This window comes from Pollachius pollachius (assembly GCF_949987615.1).
Source record: "Pollachius pollachius genome assembly, chromosome: 17".
Classification (NCBI taxonomy): Eukaryota; Metazoa; Chordata; class Actinopteri; order Gadiformes; family Gadidae; genus Pollachius; species Pollachius pollachius.
In genome coordinates, this window is record NC_136950.1 from 2,348,736 (window position 1) to 2,372,536 (window position 23,801).

Consider the following 23,801-nt stretch of genomic DNA (forward strand, 5'->3'; position numbering starts at 1 on the left):
CAATACCAAATGCACCGTTTTGGACATACACTCTGCGTCTTGTGGAGGCGTTCTGTTCCATGGCCATCGCGTTCAACATCTAACCTCGAGAACCAGGGGACAGTTTCATGTTCTTGTTTACATGTTAGGAAGTGAGGGGATGCAATTATCTGCGCACAGGGGTGTGTGTGTGTGTATGTTTGCGCATGTTGTAGTGTCTGTGTGTTTGTGTGTGTGTGTGTATGTGCATGTTTATTTATTTGACTTTCTCTTCTCCCTCTCGCTCTCTCTTCCCTCCACATGCAGGACTCTCGTCAATCTCCCCCCCCCATGTCAGCGGGCCGTCTCCATGGTGACGTTCAGCAGCATGGGCGAGCGGTTGTGGAACGGTTCGGACGGTCAGGACGCGTCGGGGAATGGGAGCAAGGGGCCAGGGGCCGGGGGACCGGGGGGGTTGTGCGGCGGCTGCAACTACCCAGCCATGCTGTACTCCCTGCTGATCCTGGCCATCGTGTTTGGCAACGTGCTGGTGTGCCTGGCAGTGGTGCGCGAGCGCGCCCTACAGACCACAACCAACTACCTGGTGGTCAGCCTGGCCACGGCCGACCTGCTGGTGGCATCGCTGGTCATGCCCTGGGCCGTCTACCTGGAGGTGAGGGAGGGGGACAAAGAGTGAGTGGAGGATGGGAGGGTGGAGGAGGAAGGGGGGAGAACAGGGAATGGGAGGTCGGGTTAAGGGAGGAGGAGGGTGTGTTGGTGTATTGACGGAGAAGGTTAAGGATGGGGAGAGAGAGTGGGAGGCCGTAGTGGGGGCGGGGGGGGAGGATTGGAGGGTGGAGGTTTTGACGGAGGCTGGAAGAGGGAAGGTAGGGGAAATCGTGGACTGTGTGAGGGTTGTAAAAGCCCATGGAGCCGACGTTTCTCCTTCATGTCAGAGGTGGCTCGGAAGGGTTAGGGGGAGGGGGATTAGTGGTGTCCCAGCCAGGAGAAGAGGACTGATGGAGGGAGGGAGGGAGGGAGGGAGGGAGAGGTGGTGCCACTCCAGGTGGTCAGACAGAGGTAAAGAGGCTCTGCCAGAGGAGATAGTGGGAACATTGAGGGAAGAGTGAGGAGAGAGTGGAGAAGATAAGGGATGGGGTCATCTGGAGCTTATTAAGCACTGTCTTGTGGCGATAGAGGGTGGAGAGGAAGCAGGAGAGAGAAGGGCCTAATAAAGACAAACTGGCTTTTGAGCAGTGCTCCACTATTTATGCACATCATGAATAATTTCTTAGGACATATTGAAGATTAACAAATAATGAACTAATTTGCTTTGAGTAATTGCATGGACTGCAAATGAGAAAAAGTCTGCGAAATAAGGTTTAATAAATTCATTTTGCTGTGTAATAGCTTTAATTCATGTAACTGTGGAATAGCTTTAGTTCATATGACTGTGGAATCCAAAATGCAACTCTTATTCTTGCAGTTAAATCAGTTGAGCTCAGTTGAGCTCAATAGTATATATAGTATCGACCGTCATCTCTTTGGATCCCAGTACGGATTAAATAAGAATGTAAATGGTTCAGTAAAAACCAGAGGAATACTCAATGGAAAAACTCCTGTGTGTGTGAGTGTGACAGGTCAGGACAGGGCCATGATGTAGACCCTCCTACTAGTTCTACTTCCTGTGTGTGGGTGTGTGACAGGAGAGGGCCATGATGTAGACCCTCCTACTAGTTGTACTTCCTGTTTGTGTGAGTGTGTCAGATATAGACCTCTGAAGAATAAGTCCCGCCTCTGAGGCGGTTCCATGTTTAAATGTCTATGGAAAATAACATGGGGGTTTTGAATGATCGTACGTGAAAAACTCTGTAGGTGGCGAATAAGTAAAAGCTGCTCAGGTTTTGAACTACACACTTTTTCCATCTAGATTACACTTTTGTTTTGGATTGTCGGGGCCGTTAAAGTAGTTAACTATTATTAATACTAACCGGGAGCTAGTTCAGATCTGCGCAGACTTCATACGTCATACTTGTTAGGGAGGCGGGAGTTGCTCGCAACCATTCACAACTAATCAAGATTGTCATTTCACGCATGAATGGACGAGCAGCATTGGTGCCACCTCCTCCATAGGCGGGCTCTGGTGCCATTTCGGTGAAGACAAACTATGAAACATTGCCGTTGCTATGCAATCTTGACTGGGAGAGTCGTGACGTCCTAAGGCAGCGCAGATCCGCGGTAGCATAATGCTTCTTCATAATAGATAACTACTTTAACGGCACCGACAATCCAAAATAATAATAATTATATGATAATGATAATTTTTCATGTCAAGAGTTTGACCGTTAATTGTGCAATTGTTCAGTTAAAGGCTGTAGAGAAAACGCATTGAGAAAGACTACACGTCTCGTATGTGACGTCACGCTCCCTGCGACTGGCGTGGACAAGACCGGTGTTACACCGAATTCTGCGACCCACCGAAAAGTATGACCCCAAGGGGCGCTGTTGCACATTTTGTGCAACATGCACGTGTGCATTATAACAAAAACGTAAATAAAACATAAGATCTCCCCCCACCGGTGGGTCTTTCTTTTCTTGATACTGTTGCAATCTCTGCCTCCTCCTGGTGGCTTGTTGGGAAAATATGTGTGTAACGCATGTGTGTGACGTAGTAGAACAGTTGTGAGTAGGGAAGAGCAATTGACAGCGCAGGAATCAGTCTGACTCTACGGTGCAAGGTAGGGCTGCTCGATTTAAAAAAAAAATGAGAATCACGATTTTTTTGGTCAAGATTGAAATCACGATTCTTACAACGATTCTTCTTGAGTTTGAAAATGAAATGCATTTATTCGGCATTTCAAAATAAACCCACGGTAACTGAGTTTTCAAAATTCTTAAACTACACAGTACACAAACTGTTCAAATAAAAAAATAGAAAATGTTCAAATTGAAAATAATGTACAAATAAATATGTGTCCAGCTGTTCTGTAATTTCTATAAAACTTTCAATGAATAAAATAAATATACTAGAAAATTAAATGAGACAGAACAATCGATTGTAATCGACGTCTGTCCTGCCGTCGTCGGGGTTGTGGTCTTGTGTTTTTGTTTCTTTGCCAATTCGTCGTAAGCGCTTTGTGATTGCGTCTCAGGCCCCGTCCACACCAACCCGGGTAAATGTAAAAACGCACATCTGCAATGAAAAGAATCTCCTTCCACACTATCATTTTCGGAATGTTTTGCATCCACGTTCCACACTGAAATTATTTTGATAAACCGTTGTTGTCATGGTTACGCAACTCCGCCACGCCTCTCTGTTTAGATTTCAGGCGCGCGATCAGCTGATATTTACAGTTGATGAGCTGGTTAATCATTTTCGACCCGATCTTGTCCAGAAACGCTGCTTCAAGTACGGTTTGAACTGCCGTCTTTCGGGTTTTTTATCATCACTTAAGAACATCAAGTACAGCGCTCGCCTCCGGCGTTGGAGCAAAGAATATGTTTGAGCCAATATGTCGAGTTGTATCTAGAGATAAATTAGTACATTGTACAGAGAGATCATCATTTGCATTTCATCTGCCATTTTTTTGATGAGCGTCTCGGTCTCGAGCGCAAGCTTGTGGCAGCGTCATGGCAACCGAACGTCATCGTTTCTGAAAGCCTCCGTCTACCCTGTCCAGACTACAACGCGAACCCAGCGTTTTCACATTTATCCACCTCAGCGATCGTTTTCGAAAAGCATCGTTTTCAGTGTCGGAATTCTCAGTTTTAGTGTTGACGGAAGGGCTAAACGGATAAATATTAATGCGTTTGTAGATTTACCCGGGTTAGTGTGGACGGGGCCTTTGATTAAACAAGTTTGTCGTGTTTCCAAGGGGTGCAGATATAACATTTTGCACATTATGTGGGCCTGTGCCTCGTCGGCTTCTTCGAATCCGAAGTGTTGCCATATTAGAGAACTCGTTTTACTCTTTTTATCGAGTAAACGCGGCTGTCCTCCCTCTGCCATCTCGCTGGCGCTGTTTTCTGAATAAGGTCACCACACACACACAGATCGCGGGGCCGCGTTGAATGCTCTGGGGGAGGGACTGAATTGCGCACGCTCTTTCACAAAACCTCATAGACAACGGAAAATTCCAAAAGAATCGTTCCAACTCGATTTTATTAATTTGGAGATCGTTTGAACCAAGAATCGAAATCGTGATCAAAATTTGATTAATTGCACAGCCCTAGTGCAAGGTGATAGTAGTGTAATCCAATATCAGATGAAAGCTAGCAAGCAAGTGCCTTTGATGCTCGTGAATGTACCACTGTGAAGGAATAAAGCCTAGTTTCATTGCTGCAACCAACCAACGCCTCACAGTTTGTGCTTCGGCTATGTTAACCCAGACCACTAGACGCAAGTTACCTGCAACGAGCCAAGTCATTAGTATGAGACCAGCTCGCTCCCAACTACGGTTCGGAGCGTGGAAGCTGTGAAGGATGTAACAAAGCAAGAAGAAAAGTGAGAGGAAAAGAAAAAGTTGGACGGTCGGACGCAGAATGATTGCGCTCGGAGCTAAAGCTAAAGGTACCGCTAATGCTAACGCTTGGAATAGGAGGCCTGTCGAGATGGAGTACTCAAACGTAAGCACCAACCCATTTTTAATGGATGTAAGAGAGACTGTTATGGACCCAGTTAACCACATGGACGGCCGATATGCCGACAGCACTAACGCCTTCGCGGCTAGCATGGAGCTTACGTTAGCCACGGACGGAGGGATGGTTCACGGCCAGACGCCGTCGCTCAACCCAGCTGTGCCCCCCACGCCACCGCCATCACGGTTGACTAACCCGTTCCTAACGCCCGTGGAATATGAAGCAAATGGTGAGTCTGAGTACTTTAATCAGCAAACCTGTGACTGTTCCAAACATATGGTAGCCAACCCGGTTGCAGTTTTACCTTACGGGTTGGAAAATAGCCCTGCTCAAACGTTTGCCCTACATGCCGCTTACCAGCTATCTAACCCGTTCACCCCCGTGAATTGTACGGCACAAAACCCTTCTGCCCCGGCCCACGCCCACGTGTTCCCCCAGTTCACTTCAATACCTTTTCCACCCTCTATGCCCCAGCCCGTGGAACGTTGTGGAGTAATAAGCTATGATGATAACTAAGCCCCACCCCGCAAAACCTACCAATGCGGTGAGTCAGCTGTGAGAAAGGGCCAAATCAGCACCATGGTCATCACACACAGCGGCAGATGTTGTAAAAAGGGACAATAGTGACGATGAACATTATGGATACAGAGAGAGAATTCCAATATTGAAGCCAGGCCATTTTGATGGAACGGGCTCCTGGAAATGCATGCAGCAGCCATTGGCATTGAATTGAGACAGCGGGTTAGGGGGCAGAACGAAGCGCTGCACCTCTTAAGGGATGATATTTACAAGAAAGTGTCCTTCGTGTATGCTGACCGTACAGAGCTGGAGCAGGAGGTCATCAGTGTTGAGGTCTTCACCAACGCCCTGGCCGACTCCGAGGTGGTGCAAAAACTACTGGAGAAGCAGCCGCGCACCCTGTCCAGAGCATATGACATCGCACACAGCTACGAGACCACCAGAAGGGCTGCCAGAACAGTGACACAATTCATGCAGCCTGGCCAACGCAGCTTTGTAAATAAGAGAGCCAGGGCTGCCACGGTACGTGAAAATAACAGCATGCCAGCTTGTGTGGAGTCAGTGGGGGTAGCTGTCTGGTCCATCAACTCACCAGAGAGGGCTCCAAGATTTAATGAGCAGTGGCGCCAGAAGAAAGACACAAATGTCAAAATGCCTATGGGGGATGTTCAGTGCCACAACTGCTCCGGTCTAGGGCATATGCAGAGAAACTGCCCTTCACCCCGTCGACCCAGACAGCAAGCTCGGACAGCCAATAAGAACACCGCACCCGACACAGGTATAGTGGTCCCCTGTACTACAAGTCAGGGAGATGACATGTGTGTTAAAATATAGATATATGGACTGGAAACGTGTGCTCTGCTTGACTCTGGTGCTCGAAGGAATGTGTTGCCTCTCCATCTCTTCAACTCCATTCCCAAAGAGTCCAGACCACCAATAGAGCCATTTGTCGCGCAGGTCCTGCAGGGCATCGGCCCCGGTGGTCTGGCAGTGCTGGGGGAAGTCAACCTACCAGTACAAGTTGGGAGCCGAGCTACCAATGTGAACTTTATTATGGCTGACACAGCAGAGAGCACCGAGGTTATCCTGGGTCACGCTTTCCTACATCAGACAAGTGCCCAGCTGTACTTTGGTCGCCATGAGATAACCCTCAGCAGAGAGAAGGTACCTCGTTTTAACCCAAGCCATCGGTCCCGGGTGCACATTATCAGTGTGGCCCGCACAACACTGTTTGAATCGGGTGTGAGTATGTAGTCCCCGGCACCGCCGACCTCCGCTTTGCTGCCGACGGAGACCTGATGCTGAGCCCAACAAAAGGTTTCATCGAAAAACACCACGTTCTAGTGGCTCACAATATCGTACAGGCGCGGCGGTCCACCAACGTTCCCATCAGAGTCTTCAACCCTGGTGCCTTACCTGTCACATTGAAGAGAGGCGCTGTGGCAGGGATCCTACAACCAGCAACGGTGTTAGGGAAGCTGGAGCCCCAGCCACCCCTCGCCCCACCGGCCTCTGAACCTTTTAACTCTGTCTCTGCTTCTGTACCCAGCCACCTGCAGGTCCTGTATAATGAGAGCTGTGCTAGTCTGCCCAAGGGAGACCATGAGAGGTTGGCCCGCCTGCTACGGTCATACAGTGACGTCTTCTCCACGGGGCCCACTGACCTTGACTGTACTGGCCTCGTGCAGCACGACATCCTCACCACCCCTGGTCCACCTGCGAAACAGCAACCACGCAGGATGGCTAGAGACAAACAAACTGCAGCAGACCAGCAGGTGCAGCAGAGCTTGGACGCTGGTGTGGCCCAACCCAGCAACAGCAGCAGGGCTGCACCAATCATTATGGTGAGGATGAAGGACCAGACTTCGTGTGTTAACTACAGGCCTTTAAAATGAGAGAACCATTAAGGATGCTTATCCACTGCCCATCCAGGACACCTTAGACACACCGTCAGGTACTTCAGCACGCTGGACTTAACATCAGGATACTGGCAGGTGGAAATGACGCCGAGAGCCCGAAAAGCCGCTGTTTTCTGCACCTGTAAGGGCCTGTTCGAATGGAATGTGATGCCGTTCGGACTATGCAATGCGCCGGCCACGTTCCAGAGGCTCATGGACCGGGTCCTGGCCGGGCTGCAGTGGGAGACCTGTTTGGTGTACCTCAATGACATCATTGTTTTGGGGCGGGACGGCACCGACAACAGTCCTCTCCCAAGTGCAGGAAGGTGTGGAGAGAGTGCTAGCCTATGGGAGCAGGAGAATGTCGGCCAATGAGCAAAACCACCAGACGAGAACTTCTGGCAGCTGTTGAGTTCACCTCTCATTTCCGGCAGTACTTGCTAGGGAGGTCATTTATCATACAGACTGACCACAATAGCCTGCGCTGGTTGACTCGGATGAGGGAGCCTGAGGGCCAGCTCGCTCGCTGGCTTGAAAAACTAGCTGAGTATGATTTCCAGGTGATCCATCGTCCAGGGAGACACCAAGCTGAAGAGGATGCTGGGAAAACTCCTGCAGGGCAACCTCCAGTGGGGGTAGTGATGCTATAGAGGCAGCCCCTCAGTCGAGTCTGAGTATCTTCCAGTGAGGGTAGTGGACGCTTTCAGTGACAATCAAGCCGGCTCTCTGTTCCGTCCAAGTGTCTGCAGGGTGAGTGAGCCTGCCCAAACCAACCTGTTCGGTGGTTGGACCCAAGAGCAGTTAATCAGTGCCCAAGAAGCTGACCCAGATATAGCACCAGTGAGGAAGTGGATGGACGAGGGGAGGGACAGGCCACCCTGGGCTGACATAGCACCGTACAGCCCTGCCACTAAAGCCTACTGGTCGCAGTGGAAAAGACAGAGTTTTGCTGAGGAAATTCTACTGCACAGATGGAAAGGTGTTCTATCCACAAATCCTGTTGTCTCAAGAGTACTGCACATCAGTCACGGAACAATTGCACGATGGCCCAGTCGGTGGCCACTTTGGAGGAGAAAGGACACTCGCACGTCTCAAGGCCTGGTACTACTGGTACAATATGAGGGATGACGTTACTCTGTGGTGCCGCACCTGCACCAGCTGTGCTGCAAAAGCCCGCCCGAAGAAAACACCTCAAGCCGCCATTGGGCACAGTGCGAGTTGGTCCCCCCTTCGAACGCATCGCAGTCGATTTAATGGGACCCTAAATGAAACCGAAAGGTGCAACCATTACATAGTAGTACAAGACTATTTCAGCAAATGGATGGAAGCCTACCCGGTTCCCGATGAACAAGCAACAACAGTGGCCAAAAAGATAGTTTCCGAGTGGGTATGCAGGTACGGAGCTCCACAGTGCCTACACAGCGACCATGGTACCAATATCGAGTCAGCTGTGTTCCAGAGAATGTGCGAACTGCTGGGAATCTACAAGAGACGGACCACACCGTTTCGGCCGCAGTCAGACGGCCAAGTAGAATGCTTCAATGCCACCCTCCAGAAAATCATAGCCACCACTGCAGAACGATGTCACTGGGACTGGGACATTATGATCCCATATGCAGTCATGGCCTACCGTGCATCCAAACACCGCTCCACGGGACTGACGCCTAAAATGATGCTGGACGGGAAATTGAATTGGGAGAAGGGGAGCCTCTTTTTATGTGTTAGGTAAAAACATATAATTGCCGAAATTGAGTGATAGGTTATGCAATTAAGAAAAAACAACGGTGGGCCTCTTCATAACTAATTTATATATTTTTTTATTTCAATAATGTAATAATTTTTTTTATTCTTTTTACAAACCATAATTTTTGGTGCCCCCACCAGGTACTTGGTGCCCTACGCACTCTGCATACTCTGCGTATAGGGAGTGGCGGGCCTGCCTTCAAGGACTGTGGGAAACACGGGTTATGGTTGGGGATGTTTGTATAAGGACTGACTAATTAATATTTTCCTGTGTACAGTGTAATGATGCTGGAGATATGTTAAGGGTTTAAAGGGTTGCAATTTCTGCCTACCCCGGGCTTGTTGGGAAAATATATGTGTAGCGCATGTGTGTGACGTCTACGGTGCAAGGTGATAGTAGTGTAATCCAATATCCAGCTGAAAGCTAGCAAGCAAGTGCCTTTGATGCTCGTGAATGTTCCACTGTGAAGGAATAAAGCCTAGTTTCATTGCTGCGACCAACCAACGCCTCACAGTTTGTGCTTTGGCTCTGTTAACCCGAACCACTAGACGCAAGTTACCTGCAACGAGCCAAGACATTAGTATGAGACCAGCTCGCTCCCAACTACGGTTTGGAGCGTGGAAGCTGTGAAGGTAACAATACTAACATTAATTCTAAACAGCATTCTACAAAGTAGCCTATAATAGGAAATGCTCAAAGGTAAATCAGCCTAATTTAACACTGACTGTAGCTTTTTATGGGTAAAGAAGCAACGGTGAAGGACCGTACTAAACGCCCTATCCATTGTATGGGTCTGTAAAATGCTAATCAAATCAAATCAAATGTATTCATTAAGCACCTTTAATAAAAAGGTAATTGGTTGGGGGGAGATCTTATGTTTTGTCAATTTAATTCTCATGCGCGTCTACGCTTCGAACTTCTGCATATTGCAAAAAATAATGTCTGTACCGGAGTTCCAAGTGCGGGTGGTGACGTATTATCCTTCGCGTCGAGAGCAGCGAAGAGCTGAGGTTCACAAAGCGGCCTCCCACAAACCCTAACATTATCAAACTTCTTTTCGAATTCTTTTGGTTTTCTTTGCATAAAAAATTATCATTTAAATCCACAAACAACATATGTGTAATCCGGGGCATATAAAGACTGGGACCAGAAGGTAATTACTTTCTCTCCATTGAAACCCATTCATATTTTTCGATCTCATAGGTCCCATGTGCTCTACCGGAAGAGGCTTATTAAACGAAAGTTATTAAACATTTAGGATCATCAGAGAGCAGTTTTAGCTTCTTGGGCGGGTACAACATGAGTCTATTATAAAGGTAAATCGCCCATTTAATCCTAATCGTAACCTAATCATAATGTTTAAATATGGGAAATGTAATGTGCCTTTGATGAAACCATTAAAAGATAAAAATCAATATATATGTATATATTTTAAATGCTAATTTAAAAGAGGTCAGGGTTCACCCCAATCTCCCTGACAAGCTGACTGGAACATCAGATAGTACTCCTCCTGCTGCACTAATTATGTCCTTTAGTATCCACAGCGACAGGCTGCTATACCAGCAGTGCTTTGCATCTGGACGCTGAGATGGCTTTCCAAACTGTTTAAAGGTCCCATGGCATGAACATTTGACATTATGAAGTTTTCTAACATTAATATGAGTTCCCCTAGCCTGCCTATGGTCCCCCAGTAGCTAGAAATGGCGTTAGGTGTAAAACGAGCACTAGATATTCTGCTCCGCCTTTGAAAATGAGAGCTCAGACGCTCTGATTTCGAATTTGGCCCAATATGTCGTCATAAGGGGCCAAGTTAACCCTTTCTCTGCCTTGCCCACCCAGAGAATTGAGTTTGACAGTGCGCGCCACATGTGTGTGTGTGTGTTTGTGTGTGTGAATACACACACTGTAATGCAAGTGTTGTACACTTCCTTTTTATTTGGATAACCGTTCTGCTGTTGGAGTTATGGTGCATAGCCCGTCGGTTCTCTGACGTCTCGGGTATTTCCACAACGAGACTTGTAGTGGGGGTTATCTCAGCCATGATTGAGAAGGAATTGGGGGAAAAGGAACTTTGGCTTTGCCTCCCTGAAGTACATGAACGTGGAGGAGAAAGGGATTGTGGCCCGCAATTGTCTCCCACCGGAGCACCGTTGCCCGCTGCCGCGAGGCACCACCGCCACGAGGCACCACCGCCACGAGGCACCAACGCCGCCTGCTTCTGAAGCGGTGTATCAGTCAATAAGTTGGTCAGTCAGTCAGTGTATTAGTCAGCCAGTCAGTGCATAAGTCAATAAGTCGGTCAGTCAGTCAGTGTATCAGTCAGCCAGGCAGTGTATCAGTCAGCCAGTCGGGTCATCATTTAATAAGTCATCAGTCAGTAAGTCAGTGTATCAATCAGCCAGTCAGTGTATCAGTCAATAAGTCAGTCAGTCAGTGTATTAGTCTGTCCCTCTGTTGGTAGAACTTTTTCTCTTTTGTCCACATGGTTCTGGCCTGTTGGTATCACAGTATAAGAATCTCCCAGAGCTCCATGTGTTGGTTTAACAGTGTTCTAACAGTGTTGTTATAACAGTGTTCTAACAGAGCTCCCTGTGTTGGTGAGACAGTGTTATAACAGTGTTGTTATAACAGTGTTCATACAGAGCTCCAGTGTTGGTGTAACAGTGTTGTTGAAACAGTGATATAACAGTGTAGTTATAACAGTGTTGTGATAACAGAGATATTGTAACAGGATTGTTGTAACAGTGTTCTAACAGAGCTCCTGTGTGTGGCGTGCAGGTGGTGGGCGGGGCCTGGGTCTTCAGTCGTCTCTACTGTAACATCTTTGTCACACTAGACGTGATGATGTGCACAGCCAGCATCCTCAACCTGTGTGCCATCAGCATCGACAGGTACGGCATTCTCTTGTGTGTGAGTGTGTGTGTGTGCGTGTTTGTGTTTGAGTGTGGGTGTGTGTGCTTGTGAGTGTTTGTTTCTGCATGTGTGTCTGTGCTTGTGAGTGGTTGATTGCGGCTACAAATGATTGTGTATATATGTGTATATGTTAGAGTTGGTGTTAGAGTTGGTGTGGAGTTGGAGTTCTGTTTCCCTGGTTGGCCACCTATTTTGATTTTGAACCATAATCGCGTGTGCCTCTTGTGAGCTCAGCTTCAGGTTGAGGATGGCATGAATTGTGCCCCAAGTGTCTGGGGGTGGGTCACCTTAGGGAAGCCCTGTCTGACCCATGCATGAACTGTGGCATTTTACCGCTCTCTGTGAGAGAGGGAAGGCTGCATCAGGTGGAAGGCCTCCTGTTTGGAGATGACCTTCCATCCCCTGGGGTCCTTGTGGAAGCTCTGGTTCCCACAAACAGTGGGAGAAGTGCAGAGGCAGGCCCCATGGAGAGAGCAGTAGCTCTGAACTTAAAAGGGTGAAGGAGAAGGCTCCCTCTCGCAAGGAGATGGAGGCGTTACAAGCTGATCTAGAACAGGTTAAAGCGTTGGTGCGGGCTCCACCTACCCCACCTCAGGCGGCTGTCTGGGAGTTGGAGGGGGACGATGCCATGTCAACATCAGCCTCAACCTCCATGTTTCAGGCCCACAGTGGGGAATTTATCCCCAGGGAGGAGCCTTACCCTGAACAGTATTTTTCAGGTGGCTGAGCCTGGAACATACAGGCTGAGCATAGCTCAGACCCTGCCCATGGGAGCAACACTGCGTGCAGCTCTGGCTAGGACCAACCTGGATGGATTCCTTCAGCCCCATCTTTTGATATCCCACCCTCACCTGCCTTTTTGAAGGAGCTGAAACGCTGCTGGGTGGATCCAAGGGCATCTGCCCACCAGGACATTTATGCTAGGACCCTGGCCTCCATGCACAATGCAGGGGAGCATGGCCTGGTTCACATGCCCCCCATAGACCAGTGTATTGCCTCACTGGTCCTCTCACCAGATGAAGCACTGAGGGACAATGCCTGCTGTCCCAGGCCACAGTGCCGGGTCACGGCACTGACCTACAACTGGCCTACAAGTTTGCAGTCCTTCCATTTGGCCTATCCCTGGCTCCTTGCATTTTTACAAGATGCATGAGGGCAGCCTTGACATCACTGTGCCTGACGGGAGTAAAGATTCACCCTTATCTCGACGACTGGCTCATATGTGGCCCCTCGCTCGGGGAGGCAGAGCAAATGACATCCAGGTTCCTCGCTCTTGTCGAGGGCATGTCTGTAAACTGGGAGAAGAGCTTGCTGCACCCAACACAGCAGACCACCTTTATCGGCGTGTCTCTGGACTCAGTGTCGATGCAGGCCTGCCCGAATGTGGAACGGGTGGAGAGGAATCAAGGCCTACTACGTTCTGTCCACCTTTTGGAGTTTGACGTCCAGACGTGACTCAGGCAGCGGCCTCAGCAATCCCACCACTGGACCTGCTGCGTCTACACCCTCTGCAGAGGTAGTTCAACAGCTTCCACATGGAGCCTCGGCTACACAGATGGGTCATGATCGAGGTCACTCTCAAGTGCCTTGCTCATATCCGCCGGTGGCGGCACAGAACATTCCTGCTGCATGGTGTTCTTCTCGGCTCAGTCTCAGTGAGGCGAGAGGTGGTGACAACAGATACCTCATCCCCTGGTTGGGGGGCGGTATGGCAAAAGAGGTCAGTCCATGGGGTTTGGTGCCCTCAGTGGAGAGGGCAGCACATCAATGTCCTAGAACTCCGGACTGTCTACTTGGCGCTGAAGCTGCCTCAGGAGCAAGTATATGCTCGTCCGCACAAACAACACCTCAGCTGTGTTTCATATCAGCCATTAGGAGGGACCTGGTCACTGGAGTCCCTGAGGGAAGCCCAGAGACTATGGATATGGGCTCATCCTCGGTTGGCCTCCTTGAGGGCAATGCACCTCCCAGGCAGAGCAAACTCTGTGGGAGATTAACTCTCACGCCAGAGGCTACCCCCTGGGGAATGGTGGCTGCTCCCGCAGGTAATGCAGATGATTTGGGATCGGTACGGGAGGCCAAGGTAGATCTGTTTGCCTCTAAATACACAACTCACGTCCCTTATGGTTCTCCTTGGCAGAGACCAGTGCTCCGCTGGGGATGGACGCTCTCGCCAACACCTGGCCAAGGGGTCTCCTTTATGCATTCCCTCCGATCCCTCTGACAATGCTCACGCTTCACAGGGTGAGATTGTCAGGCCACAGGGTCCTCCTAGAACTAACCCTAACCCTAAAACAGCGTTTTTATTTAAAAAGGTGGTTGTTACGGTGTCCAACAAACATTTATCAGCAGATTTGGACAATGCAACATAAAGAGTTTGACAACAGGGTTTGCGGGGAAAAGCAATAATTTTTGATGAGTTCCACATAAGTGAAACAAATAACAAATAGCCAAAACTGTAACGGGGGGGGGGGGGGGGTTAGGCAGAACCCAAATGCACAGACAGACGACAGTTTCAAGGGTTTGTTCTGGTACAGGATCGGGCAGGCAGAGAGCAGACAGTAAAGTCACCGACAGGTGAGCAGGGAATCGTTGGTGGGTCAGCAGGCGAGGAGTCGGCAACGGGAGGGCAGAAGAGCAGATCGGGAGTCAGGAACTGGAGAGCAGACAGACCGACAGGGACTCAACGTCGGGCGGGAGGTCAGGCAGGCGAAGGGTTGATAACAGGAAGTCAGGCAGGTGGATCAGGGGACGGGGACAAAGGGGCAGACAGACCGACAGGGACTGGACAGCAGGCAGGAGGTCAGACAGGCGAGGGTTCGTTATCAGGCAGAGTGGAGTAGACGAAGTCAATCGGGAGCTGCGGGAAAGCTCTGAATGAAACAAGTGACAATCTGGCCAGGACTGAGTGAAAGGAGAGGACTGTTATAGGGGGAGCACAGGGGAAGGTGGTTGGGTTACTTAGGGGAGATCAGGGTGGCAGGCAGGTGAATGGGAAAACCAGAGGCGGACCATGACAAAAGCCCTGTTAACAGATGAAAAAGCCAAGGTGGTTACCAATAGGCAGTAAAGGAAAACAGAAAAGAAAACCTCACGCTTACGTGCTGGGTGGTACAGCTTACCTCACTCCCGTGCCCGACGCACAGCTTGCGGAGCGGGCAAGTTAAACAATGAGTCTTCCGGGTATTCTAAATCAGTCTTTCCCAAAGACTGGGTCGCGACCCAAATGTGGGTCGCAGGAGATTTGAATTGGGTCGCCAAATAAGAATTTACACATTAGAATTTAAAAAAACTTTCAACAAGAAGCATGTTTTTGATAGTACTGAATGTTTTTAATGTTTGTAACTGTTAATTTGACTTATAACATTGAATCTAGTTGAAAGGCTAATGTACATTGTGTTTGTTTTACTGATGAGAGGAAATTAAAACAATGAGATAGCCAAAACAAGGAGATGTTAACTCTGCCTAAATGCATTTATTTGGTCTCATTTATAAAATCTTTAATCTGTGTATTATGTTTTCAATAACAAGTGCATGAAACAAAGTTGTGATTTATCTCTTCGAAATGGCTGGTTTAAGTTAATATATAAGGGGATGCGGAATTGGCAGTAAAAACGTTCAGGAATGTTCATTCATGCACAAATTAGTTCTTCTCCCGATTTGATAGATAAGGCCTATTATGAATTGGGTCGCGATAGTTTGTAGTTTAAAAAACATGGGTCCCCAGAAAACACTGATCTTAATGACTACCCTTACTGAAACTAAATTAAAACGTGCAGAAAATAACCACCAAGCTTTTAACAAAGGTGATGTAACGATGTTAACGTTATATATGAACGAAGGTGCGGGTGTGCCAGCGTCAGTTTTCACAACGAGCGAGATAGAGAATGAGCCGCCATCTTCAACCCGGCTTTATCTGAGTCGGGCCGGAGCCAACAATCAAGGAGAGCCAGTCAGCAACCCGTGACCACATGCTCCGCCTACAGGAGGTGATTGAGACATTGCAGGAGAGGAGCAAGGAAAAATCAAGCATTTCGTGCTACAACACACAGAGCCAGCACAAGACCCAGTACCACATAGCACTACCACGTAACAGTGGCAAAGAAGATGGAGGAAGCCGGTGTCGTGCCAATGTAGTTACCCCTATAAGAATAGCATCCCCGGCCGCGGGAACGCACATGCATCCAGCGTAGGCGCACTCCGTCAATTATACAGCAGTAATATGTATAACAGAGTCAAATATACAACAGTAATATGTAGCATTATAATTACACAAAATCTGTTTTAATAGTTATAACCTGACATGTTCGGCCCCCTGAGTCAATATGTGGAACGTTTGAGACTCAGTTTCTGTACCCCGACGTTCACTTTCGTGGGTCCTCTCTATAAATGTGCTTCACACTTTTGCCTCTCCCCTTTTGATGTTGTACTCCTTGGGAGAGGTGAGCGACACTGTGGTCACAGAAATGTCCATGTTTTAGCCTCTGTTAAACTACATTTATAAGTTTACCTGCTAGCTTAAACTTATTGTGTAGTATGCTAACATATTTTTGTCATTTAATTTGTGTAGGAGCTCACATTAATAAGAGTTGACCAGAGGATATTGTTGCTATTTACACCTTTGTCAGAATAAACAGAGATCGCCTCCAAAGATATGCTGGTCTGGGCCTCTTCATCAAAACACAACGCAGACAACGCCAGAAACTAACCGGTTACACATGCATCCAGTGCAGGCGCGCTTCGATTTCACTCCGTTCACGCAAAGCTGAATTAAAAGTAAATGTTTTTCTAAATGTTGGTCATCAACAAGGTTGTAAAGTAGTAACTTTGGGCACATCAGTTAAGATAATGTTATTTCTTCCGACGTGTTTACGATCTTCATTCATTCATTGCGGCGTGTCCTAACTGACAGCTGTCTACTGAAAACACCTTTCTCAAATGCCGCCTGAGTTTGTAGTTGCTGGGGACATGAAGAGGTCAGCCGTGATGATTACAACTACTTGAAATGGGTACAGCGCCACCTATCATACCGGGGCATGACATGCTTCGGCCAATGAATCGATTACCGCCATGTACAGTATACTCGGACAATTGCAGTTTTCCAATTGAGGAGCATAGTCAAACAATGGTTGTATCGGATTAAGCAGTGCATGAAAAGTTAGAGTTGTTAGAGTGTTAGTGCTAGAGTTAGAGTTAGAATTTGAGTTAGAGTTAGTGTTAGAGAGCGTGCACGTTCGCACCACAACGCTTTTCACACCATCTATTAGAACTTAAACACATGGCAGACATCTTTCCAGAGAAGGTGTTTCTGAGCAGGAAACCAGTTCAATGTGCTCCAGTAGGAAACCAGTGAGCATGTATGATGTGGTGTTAGCGCCTCGAGGGTCTGTTTCATTGGCTCAGATGCAACCACTTTGTTCTAGGGTTCAGGCCATGGGTTTACCTCCCTCTCTCTCTCACTCAGTCACTCAGTCACTCAATCACTCACACTCTCTCTCTCTCTCTCTCTCTCTCTCTCTCTCTCTCTCTCTCTCTCTCTCTCGCTCTCTCTTTTGTCTTGGAGTGTCCTCTAACGCCTGCAGAGTACAGAGGCCAGGTTGCAGGAATAGAGGAAAACAACAGGGACCAGCATAGAGGAGAGAGGGAGGAGAGGAGTGAGGAAGGGAGGGAGGGAGGAGAGGAGGGGCAGAGATAGGGGAGTGACTGAGGGAGAGAGGGAGGGAAGGAGGGAGGAGAGGAGGGACAAGAGTGAGGGAGGGATGGAGGAGAGGGGGCAGGGAGGGACAAGAGGGAGGAAGGGAGGGAGGGAGTAGTATTTTTTTATTACTATTCTTTCCTCTGTTGTGTCACCCCTCTGTACCCTTTACTTCGCCTGGAGAACAGAAAGAAGAGAATAATTAGTGTGATGAGAGTAATCGTTCATGGCACTCTTCCTGTCCTCCAAATACCATTGAGTTACAATCATGTTGGGTCACGACCCCTGTAATGACTCTCTAACCGACTACTGAACCCTGTGGGAGTAACATCAGAATGCATTCTGAGCACACACACACACACACAAACACACACACACACATCTATTATTTTTATTTTGTCAGAGCACTATCGATTGCTGTTGGGATTTAAAGAGAATTTCAACAAATTAGACGATTTGTTTGCGTGTGTGTGTGCACCTATGAGTGTATCTGTGTGTGTTTGTGTGTGTGTGTGTGTGGGGGGGGGGGGGGGGGTACCTGTGACTGTATGTGTGTGTGTGTGTGTGTGTGTGTGTGTGTGTGTGTGCACCTATGACTGTGTGTGTGTTTGAGTATGTGTACCTTGTGCAGGTACACAGCAGTGGTCCTGCCCGTCCTGTATAACACCACCCAGAGCTCCAGGACAAGGGTTTCCCTCATGATCGCTGCGGTCTGGCTCCTGGCCTTTGCCGTGTCCTGCCCCCTGCTGTTCGGACTGAACACGACAGGTGAGCCCGCCATGACAATGTACTCCAATTACAATCAATGAATAAACCCATCTGCTATATCTTCCATCTAAAATAGAATACTCTGTCCTATAAAGCAAACCCATCTAGAATTCCTATACATATGTAAGTAGCCTGTGTATACACACGCAGCCACCGTTCATACACAACCTACATGGAGGCTCTGCGCCAGGCGTCCCTCTCCAACGACAGTCCTTGCAATGAAACGATCAGAGATCCCCGCTCCAACCCAGCCACACACACACACACACACACACATAACCGGGGGCTGAGGAAAAACATCAAGTCCATCCTCTCGTCGGATTAGATACACACGCAACCCCCCCCCCCCCTTCCAATTCCCTCAAAGAAGTGGGGGCCGCGTGACACCGTGGGGGAGAGGGGGATTCTTCCAGCTTCCTGTGTGATAAGGCATGATTGGCCCATGATGGATCCAGAGTCAGGGAGTGTGAGGGGGAGGGGGGGGGGGGGGAGGGTTAACAGGGTGTCAGCTAACGTTGTGTTTGGGGGATGGCAGCACTAACGCGCAATATGCATTCCAGCAACTGTGATCTGCGCCTGCAGCACCGTTCTCTGTCAATCTGCCTAGGTTTATTACCTATGGTGAAAGGTATTCTCATCAGGTATCTGTTATGATGTGTTGAAAAAGCGCCACGGTCCGATTTTGGCATCGTAATTTACTTCCCTCAGGATTGTAATACCGGGGAGGAATTGCAGTGCTATGAATGTGAACAGGCAGTCGAAGGGCCTGTTTCAGGGGGTCACTCTGCCGCCCTGATGCCTTATGTATTCCTGACTGATACATATTGTTGTTGTTGGAAGATTTGAATTGAATTGCATGTTCTTCTGCCTCTATTTGCATGTTTGCTATTTCTTACCATGTACATGTCTTTATGTTATGTTGATCTGATGAGTGTGAGCCTCGAATCAATCTTGTTATTCAGGACTCAGTAATGATTGATATGGGAAATGCAATGTGATTCATTTCCTTTAGCGATGACCTCTAGTCTAGATCTTAGGACCACAGTGTGTGGCAGAGGGAGGGAGAGGAGGGGGGAGAAAAGGAGGAGGGAGGATTTTGTTCCTGGGAGTCTGTGGATCTAACATCAGGTGATGGTCCGTCCTCCAGGGCGGTGGTTCCTGGGAGCATGCGGGTCTTGTAGCATCAGTGTCCGTCCTCCTTGGCGCTTGGGTCCGGCCCGCCCTGCTCATGCTCCAGGCCGATTATGAGGGTCAGGTGTTGCACGGTACACAGCATTAAGCTTGATGAACCTGCTCTGTTTCAACCAGCAAACCACAATAAAGAGTCATTGTACAATATTCCTGTAACAAAATGAGTCAGATGTGATCATGTGTTGCCATCTGATGTCCATTTCTTTGAAGCGTAATCATCAAACACACCTTTTGGTGTAAATTCACTAGTAATGAGGTAGTGTTGAAGTGTGATCATCAAATGAATTTCTGCTCATGTCGTTTTATTTCTTTCCTTGTTTTTGAAGCTCTGTTTCAACGGTCTATAAATAACGTTTCCTTAATGGATGGCCCCTCCTTCCTTCTCCCTGACCAACCAGACAACCCCACGGTCTGCTCCATCTCCAACCCAGAGTTTGTGATCTACTCCTCGGTGGTGTCCTTCTACCTGCCCTTCATCGTCACGCTGCTGGTCTACATCCGCATCTACGTCTTCCTCCGGATGCGCAGGAAGAGGATCGCCTTCCGCCAGGCCAGCAGCAAGGTGCAGCCTGGCCTGACCCGCCTCTCTGTGGTCGGCCAATCAGCACTGGCTAACGAGGCCTCGGCAATCCTTAGGCAGCGCTTCAGTTGGCTGTTGACTCCGGGTCATTCTGGGCTTGAAGCCCGATGCGTGCAGTCTGCCTGGAGACATTAGTATCAGGATAACTTTATTATGACATGGAACTACATGTTCTCTCCAAGTCTCTCTCCTCAAGTGTCTTTGGATTAAAGGGTCACATAAATAGAATGGTGAATATAGAAAATAAATGATAATAAAATAATTCATGTTTTATTGGTGCCCAAAGAAGACAGGCTGGGACAATGTTGTTATAATTGATCTGTCTGTTCTGTTTTGGTAGCTGTGAGGTGCTGAAGCCCAGATGAAGTTCTGAGGAGGTCTGATGAGCTCTTTGCTCTGTTGACATTCTGAGGAGCAGTGGAGTGGTCAGAAGTGGAGACTGCTGTGGGCCGTTGCTAGTATTTTCTCAATGTTTCAGACAGTTCAGAATGAGAGTAGCTGGCTCTTGGCATTTTAACAGTAAGCGGGAAGTCAAAGTCAAGATATTCTTTATAAGTAACAGAAAATTGTGTTGAACGATCTTCATTTTGGGTGGGGAGTCGTGTAGTGGCGGTTTGAGTCCTGCTCTAACTAACCCATAGGTTAGCTTCTACCTGTAAAACCTGCTAAACATTGTTTGCTTTGTATTCCTCCCAGGAGACCTGCCCGGAGGCCTCCCACGTGAGGACCGACCTATCACCTATCAGGATAAATGTGGTAAGTATGGGGGGCTCCACACAAAGCATAACCCAGTGTGTGTGCCTCTGAGTGTAAGTGTTGGAGAAGGGGGGGTGATGAAGCGACGAGGGGCGTGTGTTTGGATGAAGGCAGGGCCATCAGGTGCAGTCAGACGTTCCCGCCACTGCGGATCGCCATGATGCTGCCATTAATTTCTCCCAGCAGGGGGCAGAGGAGCCGACCGGACCCCCCAAGTCTAACCTGCTGTCCATGTGCCTCCGTCGCAAGCGGCCCAAGACGGGTCCGGGGGCCAGCCCGCCGCCGCCCCCGGTGGACACCAACCACTACTGCAGCGTCAGCCATGCCTCCTGCGGACACACAGAGCTGGACCTGGAGCAGGACCTGGAGCAGGACCTGGGGCGGGACCAGGGGCAGGGGCAGGAGGAGGAGGAGGAGGAGGAGGAGGGGGCGGCCCGGAGGAGCAAGCGGTTGTCGGTGAGGAGGAGCTGTGAGGTGAAGGAGCTGTCCAACGGACGGTCCCACACCGCCCTGCGGCCCGTCGGCCACGCCCGCCTCCACCAGCCCCGCCTCCATCAGCCCCGCCTCCACCAGCCCCGCCTCCACCAGCCCCGCCTCAGGAGCATGCATGCCCGCGAGAGGAAGGCCACGCAGATGCTGGCCATAGTCCTGGGTGAGGAGGTGGGGCGGGGGGGTCCTGGGGAGGAGGTGGGGGATGTTTACATATTTTTATATTATACACTACAGACACATTGGCACTTGATTGGTCTGCTGCATTCCGTTACAGTATTGTAGCTTACGCTGATTTGCAATTCAAATCCCTAGAAAGTTTTGAATGCCTTGTGGTTAAGAAATCCCCTGTAATTATAATAATAATAATGGTAATAATAAAAGGATAGAAGCTTCTCTCAAAGAATGAAGGGTCAAAGAGAAAGATGTGAATGTGAGTGCTGTTATCGCACGTCTAACATTCGGTTCAGAGATATAAAATAAACAATTAATGCCCAACCTTCCCTATTATAACGGTATATTGGGTGCTCTTCAGTTAACCAGATTAGCGCGCCTCGTTTACTGCATAATCTTGAGGTGGGCGACAGCTGCCCCTCTACATCATTATCCCCCTCTGAAGCAGCCTCCCGTCGAAGCATCTCGCTGAGGCGCCGGCTCTTTGCAGAGCTAGTCAGCGGCCAATCAGAATCGACCGCCTGGTTCCGGTTGTCTTAACTCCTAAAACATGCTTTAATACATCCATGCTTTAGAGACTCCTCTTCGATGACTCAAAGTAGGCTATCACTCTTTCTGAGAAATCCTTTTGCTATCCAAAAAGAAACTGTAGCGATACAACTGCACACCGTCATGTTATCAAAAGCAACCGATATTCGCATACCAAAGAGCCAGAAAATGTTGGCTTGTAGCGCCGACTGCCATCGATATGAAGGATCAATACATATAACAGATAGTGATAATTATAGGTCTGTGATGGTAGTTTACTATTATGAATGATCATTACATATAACAGATAGTGATAATTATAGGTCTATGATTGTAGTTACTATTATGAATGATCATTACATATAACAAATAGTGATAATTATAGGTCTATGATGGTAGTTTACTATTAGGAATGATCAATGCATATAACAGATAGTGATAATTATAGGTCTATGATGGTAGTTTACTATTATGAATGATCAATACATATAACAGATAGTGATAACTAGGTCTATTTATTTAATAATAATAATAATAATAATAATGGATTGAATTTATTTAGCGCTTTTCTAGACACTCAAAGACGCTTTACAGTGAAGGGGGGACCTCTCTAACCACCATCAGTGTGTAGCACCTACTTGGGTGATGCACAGCAGCCAATCTGCGCCAGAACGCTCACCACACTCCAGCTTGAGGTGGAGAGTGAGGGAATTAATGAGTCAGCCAATTATACAGGAGGATGATTAGGGGGCCAGATTGAATGAGCCTGGTTGGGCCAGGACACCGGGGAAACCCCTACTCTTTGCGATATGTGCCCTGGGATCTTTTATGACCTCAGTGAGTCAGGACCTCGGTTTTATGTCTCTTCCAAACGAGGAGACGTAAAACCAATAAGGATGCAGTAAGAACACTTTATGGCCATGGTGACCAAAATACCCTATTGTGATTAGTTAAACTTTTTTCGTTTTATCTGCAGGCTAGAACCATAACATTTTTTACATTTGCCTTTGCCATAACTCAAATACCAACTTTGACCTAAAACAATACAGGCCGGTACAGGCCACCGTAGTACTGGGAAAGGGAGGGGTGGGGGATTCAGTTGGCTCACCTGCTAGTTGTGCTGAAGTCTCCACACTTGACTGTTGAAGCTATGGATGTTTATTGGTGTGATGCTGTACCAATGTAATGCTGAATCCTCCGTCTCTGCTCTGGCCTCCCACTCTCTCCACCCTTCTCCGTTGTGGTGCTCCTCCTCCCCTCCACCGACTCACCGCCACGCACGCTGCTTTGGACTTTTCATTTAAAAAAAGATATATATTCTTCTTTGTGTGTTTATTTTGTATTTTTGTACTTTCCTGTCATCGACCCCATTTCCCCTTCAACTCCTCCCCAATATGTGAACCCCCTCCCTAACATCTCCCCCCCTCCTCTAACATCCCCCCCTTCACTCCCTCTCCCCAGGGGTGTTCCTCATCTGCTGGCTGCCCTTCTTCGTCACCCACATCCTGAACACCCACTGCAGCACCTGCTACATCCCCCCCACCCTGTACAGCGCCGTCACCTGGCTGGGATATGTCAACAGCGCCCTCAACCCCGTCATCTACACCACTTTCAACGTCGAATTCCGCCGTGCATTCATCAAGATCCTGAGCTGCTGAGGGGGGGGATGGTAGTGGTGGTGGTGGTGGTGGTGATGCTGGTGGAGGTGGTGGTGGAGGTGATGGTGGTGGTGGTGGTGGTGGTGGTGATGGTGGTGGTGATGGAGTTGAGTAGAATCAAGGGAAGGAACCCTGCTCCCCACTGGAGTTACCGCACATGTTACCCAGCCCCACCTCAGTCCTCCCAGACTAGTCTGCAGCATCACATCCCGTACCTGTCCTGGGACAGCATCACAGGACCGCCCGACGCTCTCCCATCACGCTGGTGCGGAGGGAGGGACTTGGGGATGAG

General features: G+C 48.6%; 1 protein-coding gene across 1 annotated transcript; it reads left to right on the forward strand.

The window, feature by feature from the left end:
- Window positions 1–328: 328 nt before the first annotated feature.
- On the forward strand, window positions 329–23,509 carry drd3 (dopamine receptor D3; the record flags this gene model as incomplete). Its single annotated transcript, XM_079755133.1, has 7 exons — window positions 329–631; window positions 11,536–11,648; window positions 17,997–18,133; window positions 19,723–19,916; window positions 20,601–20,660; window positions 20,847–21,312; window positions 23,313–23,509. The coding sequence occupies 7 exons, from the start codon at window positions 329–331 to the stop codon at window positions 23,507–23,509; spliced, it is 1,470 nt and encodes a 489-aa protein (XP_079611259.1).
- Window positions 23,510–23,801: the final 292 nt, after the last annotated feature.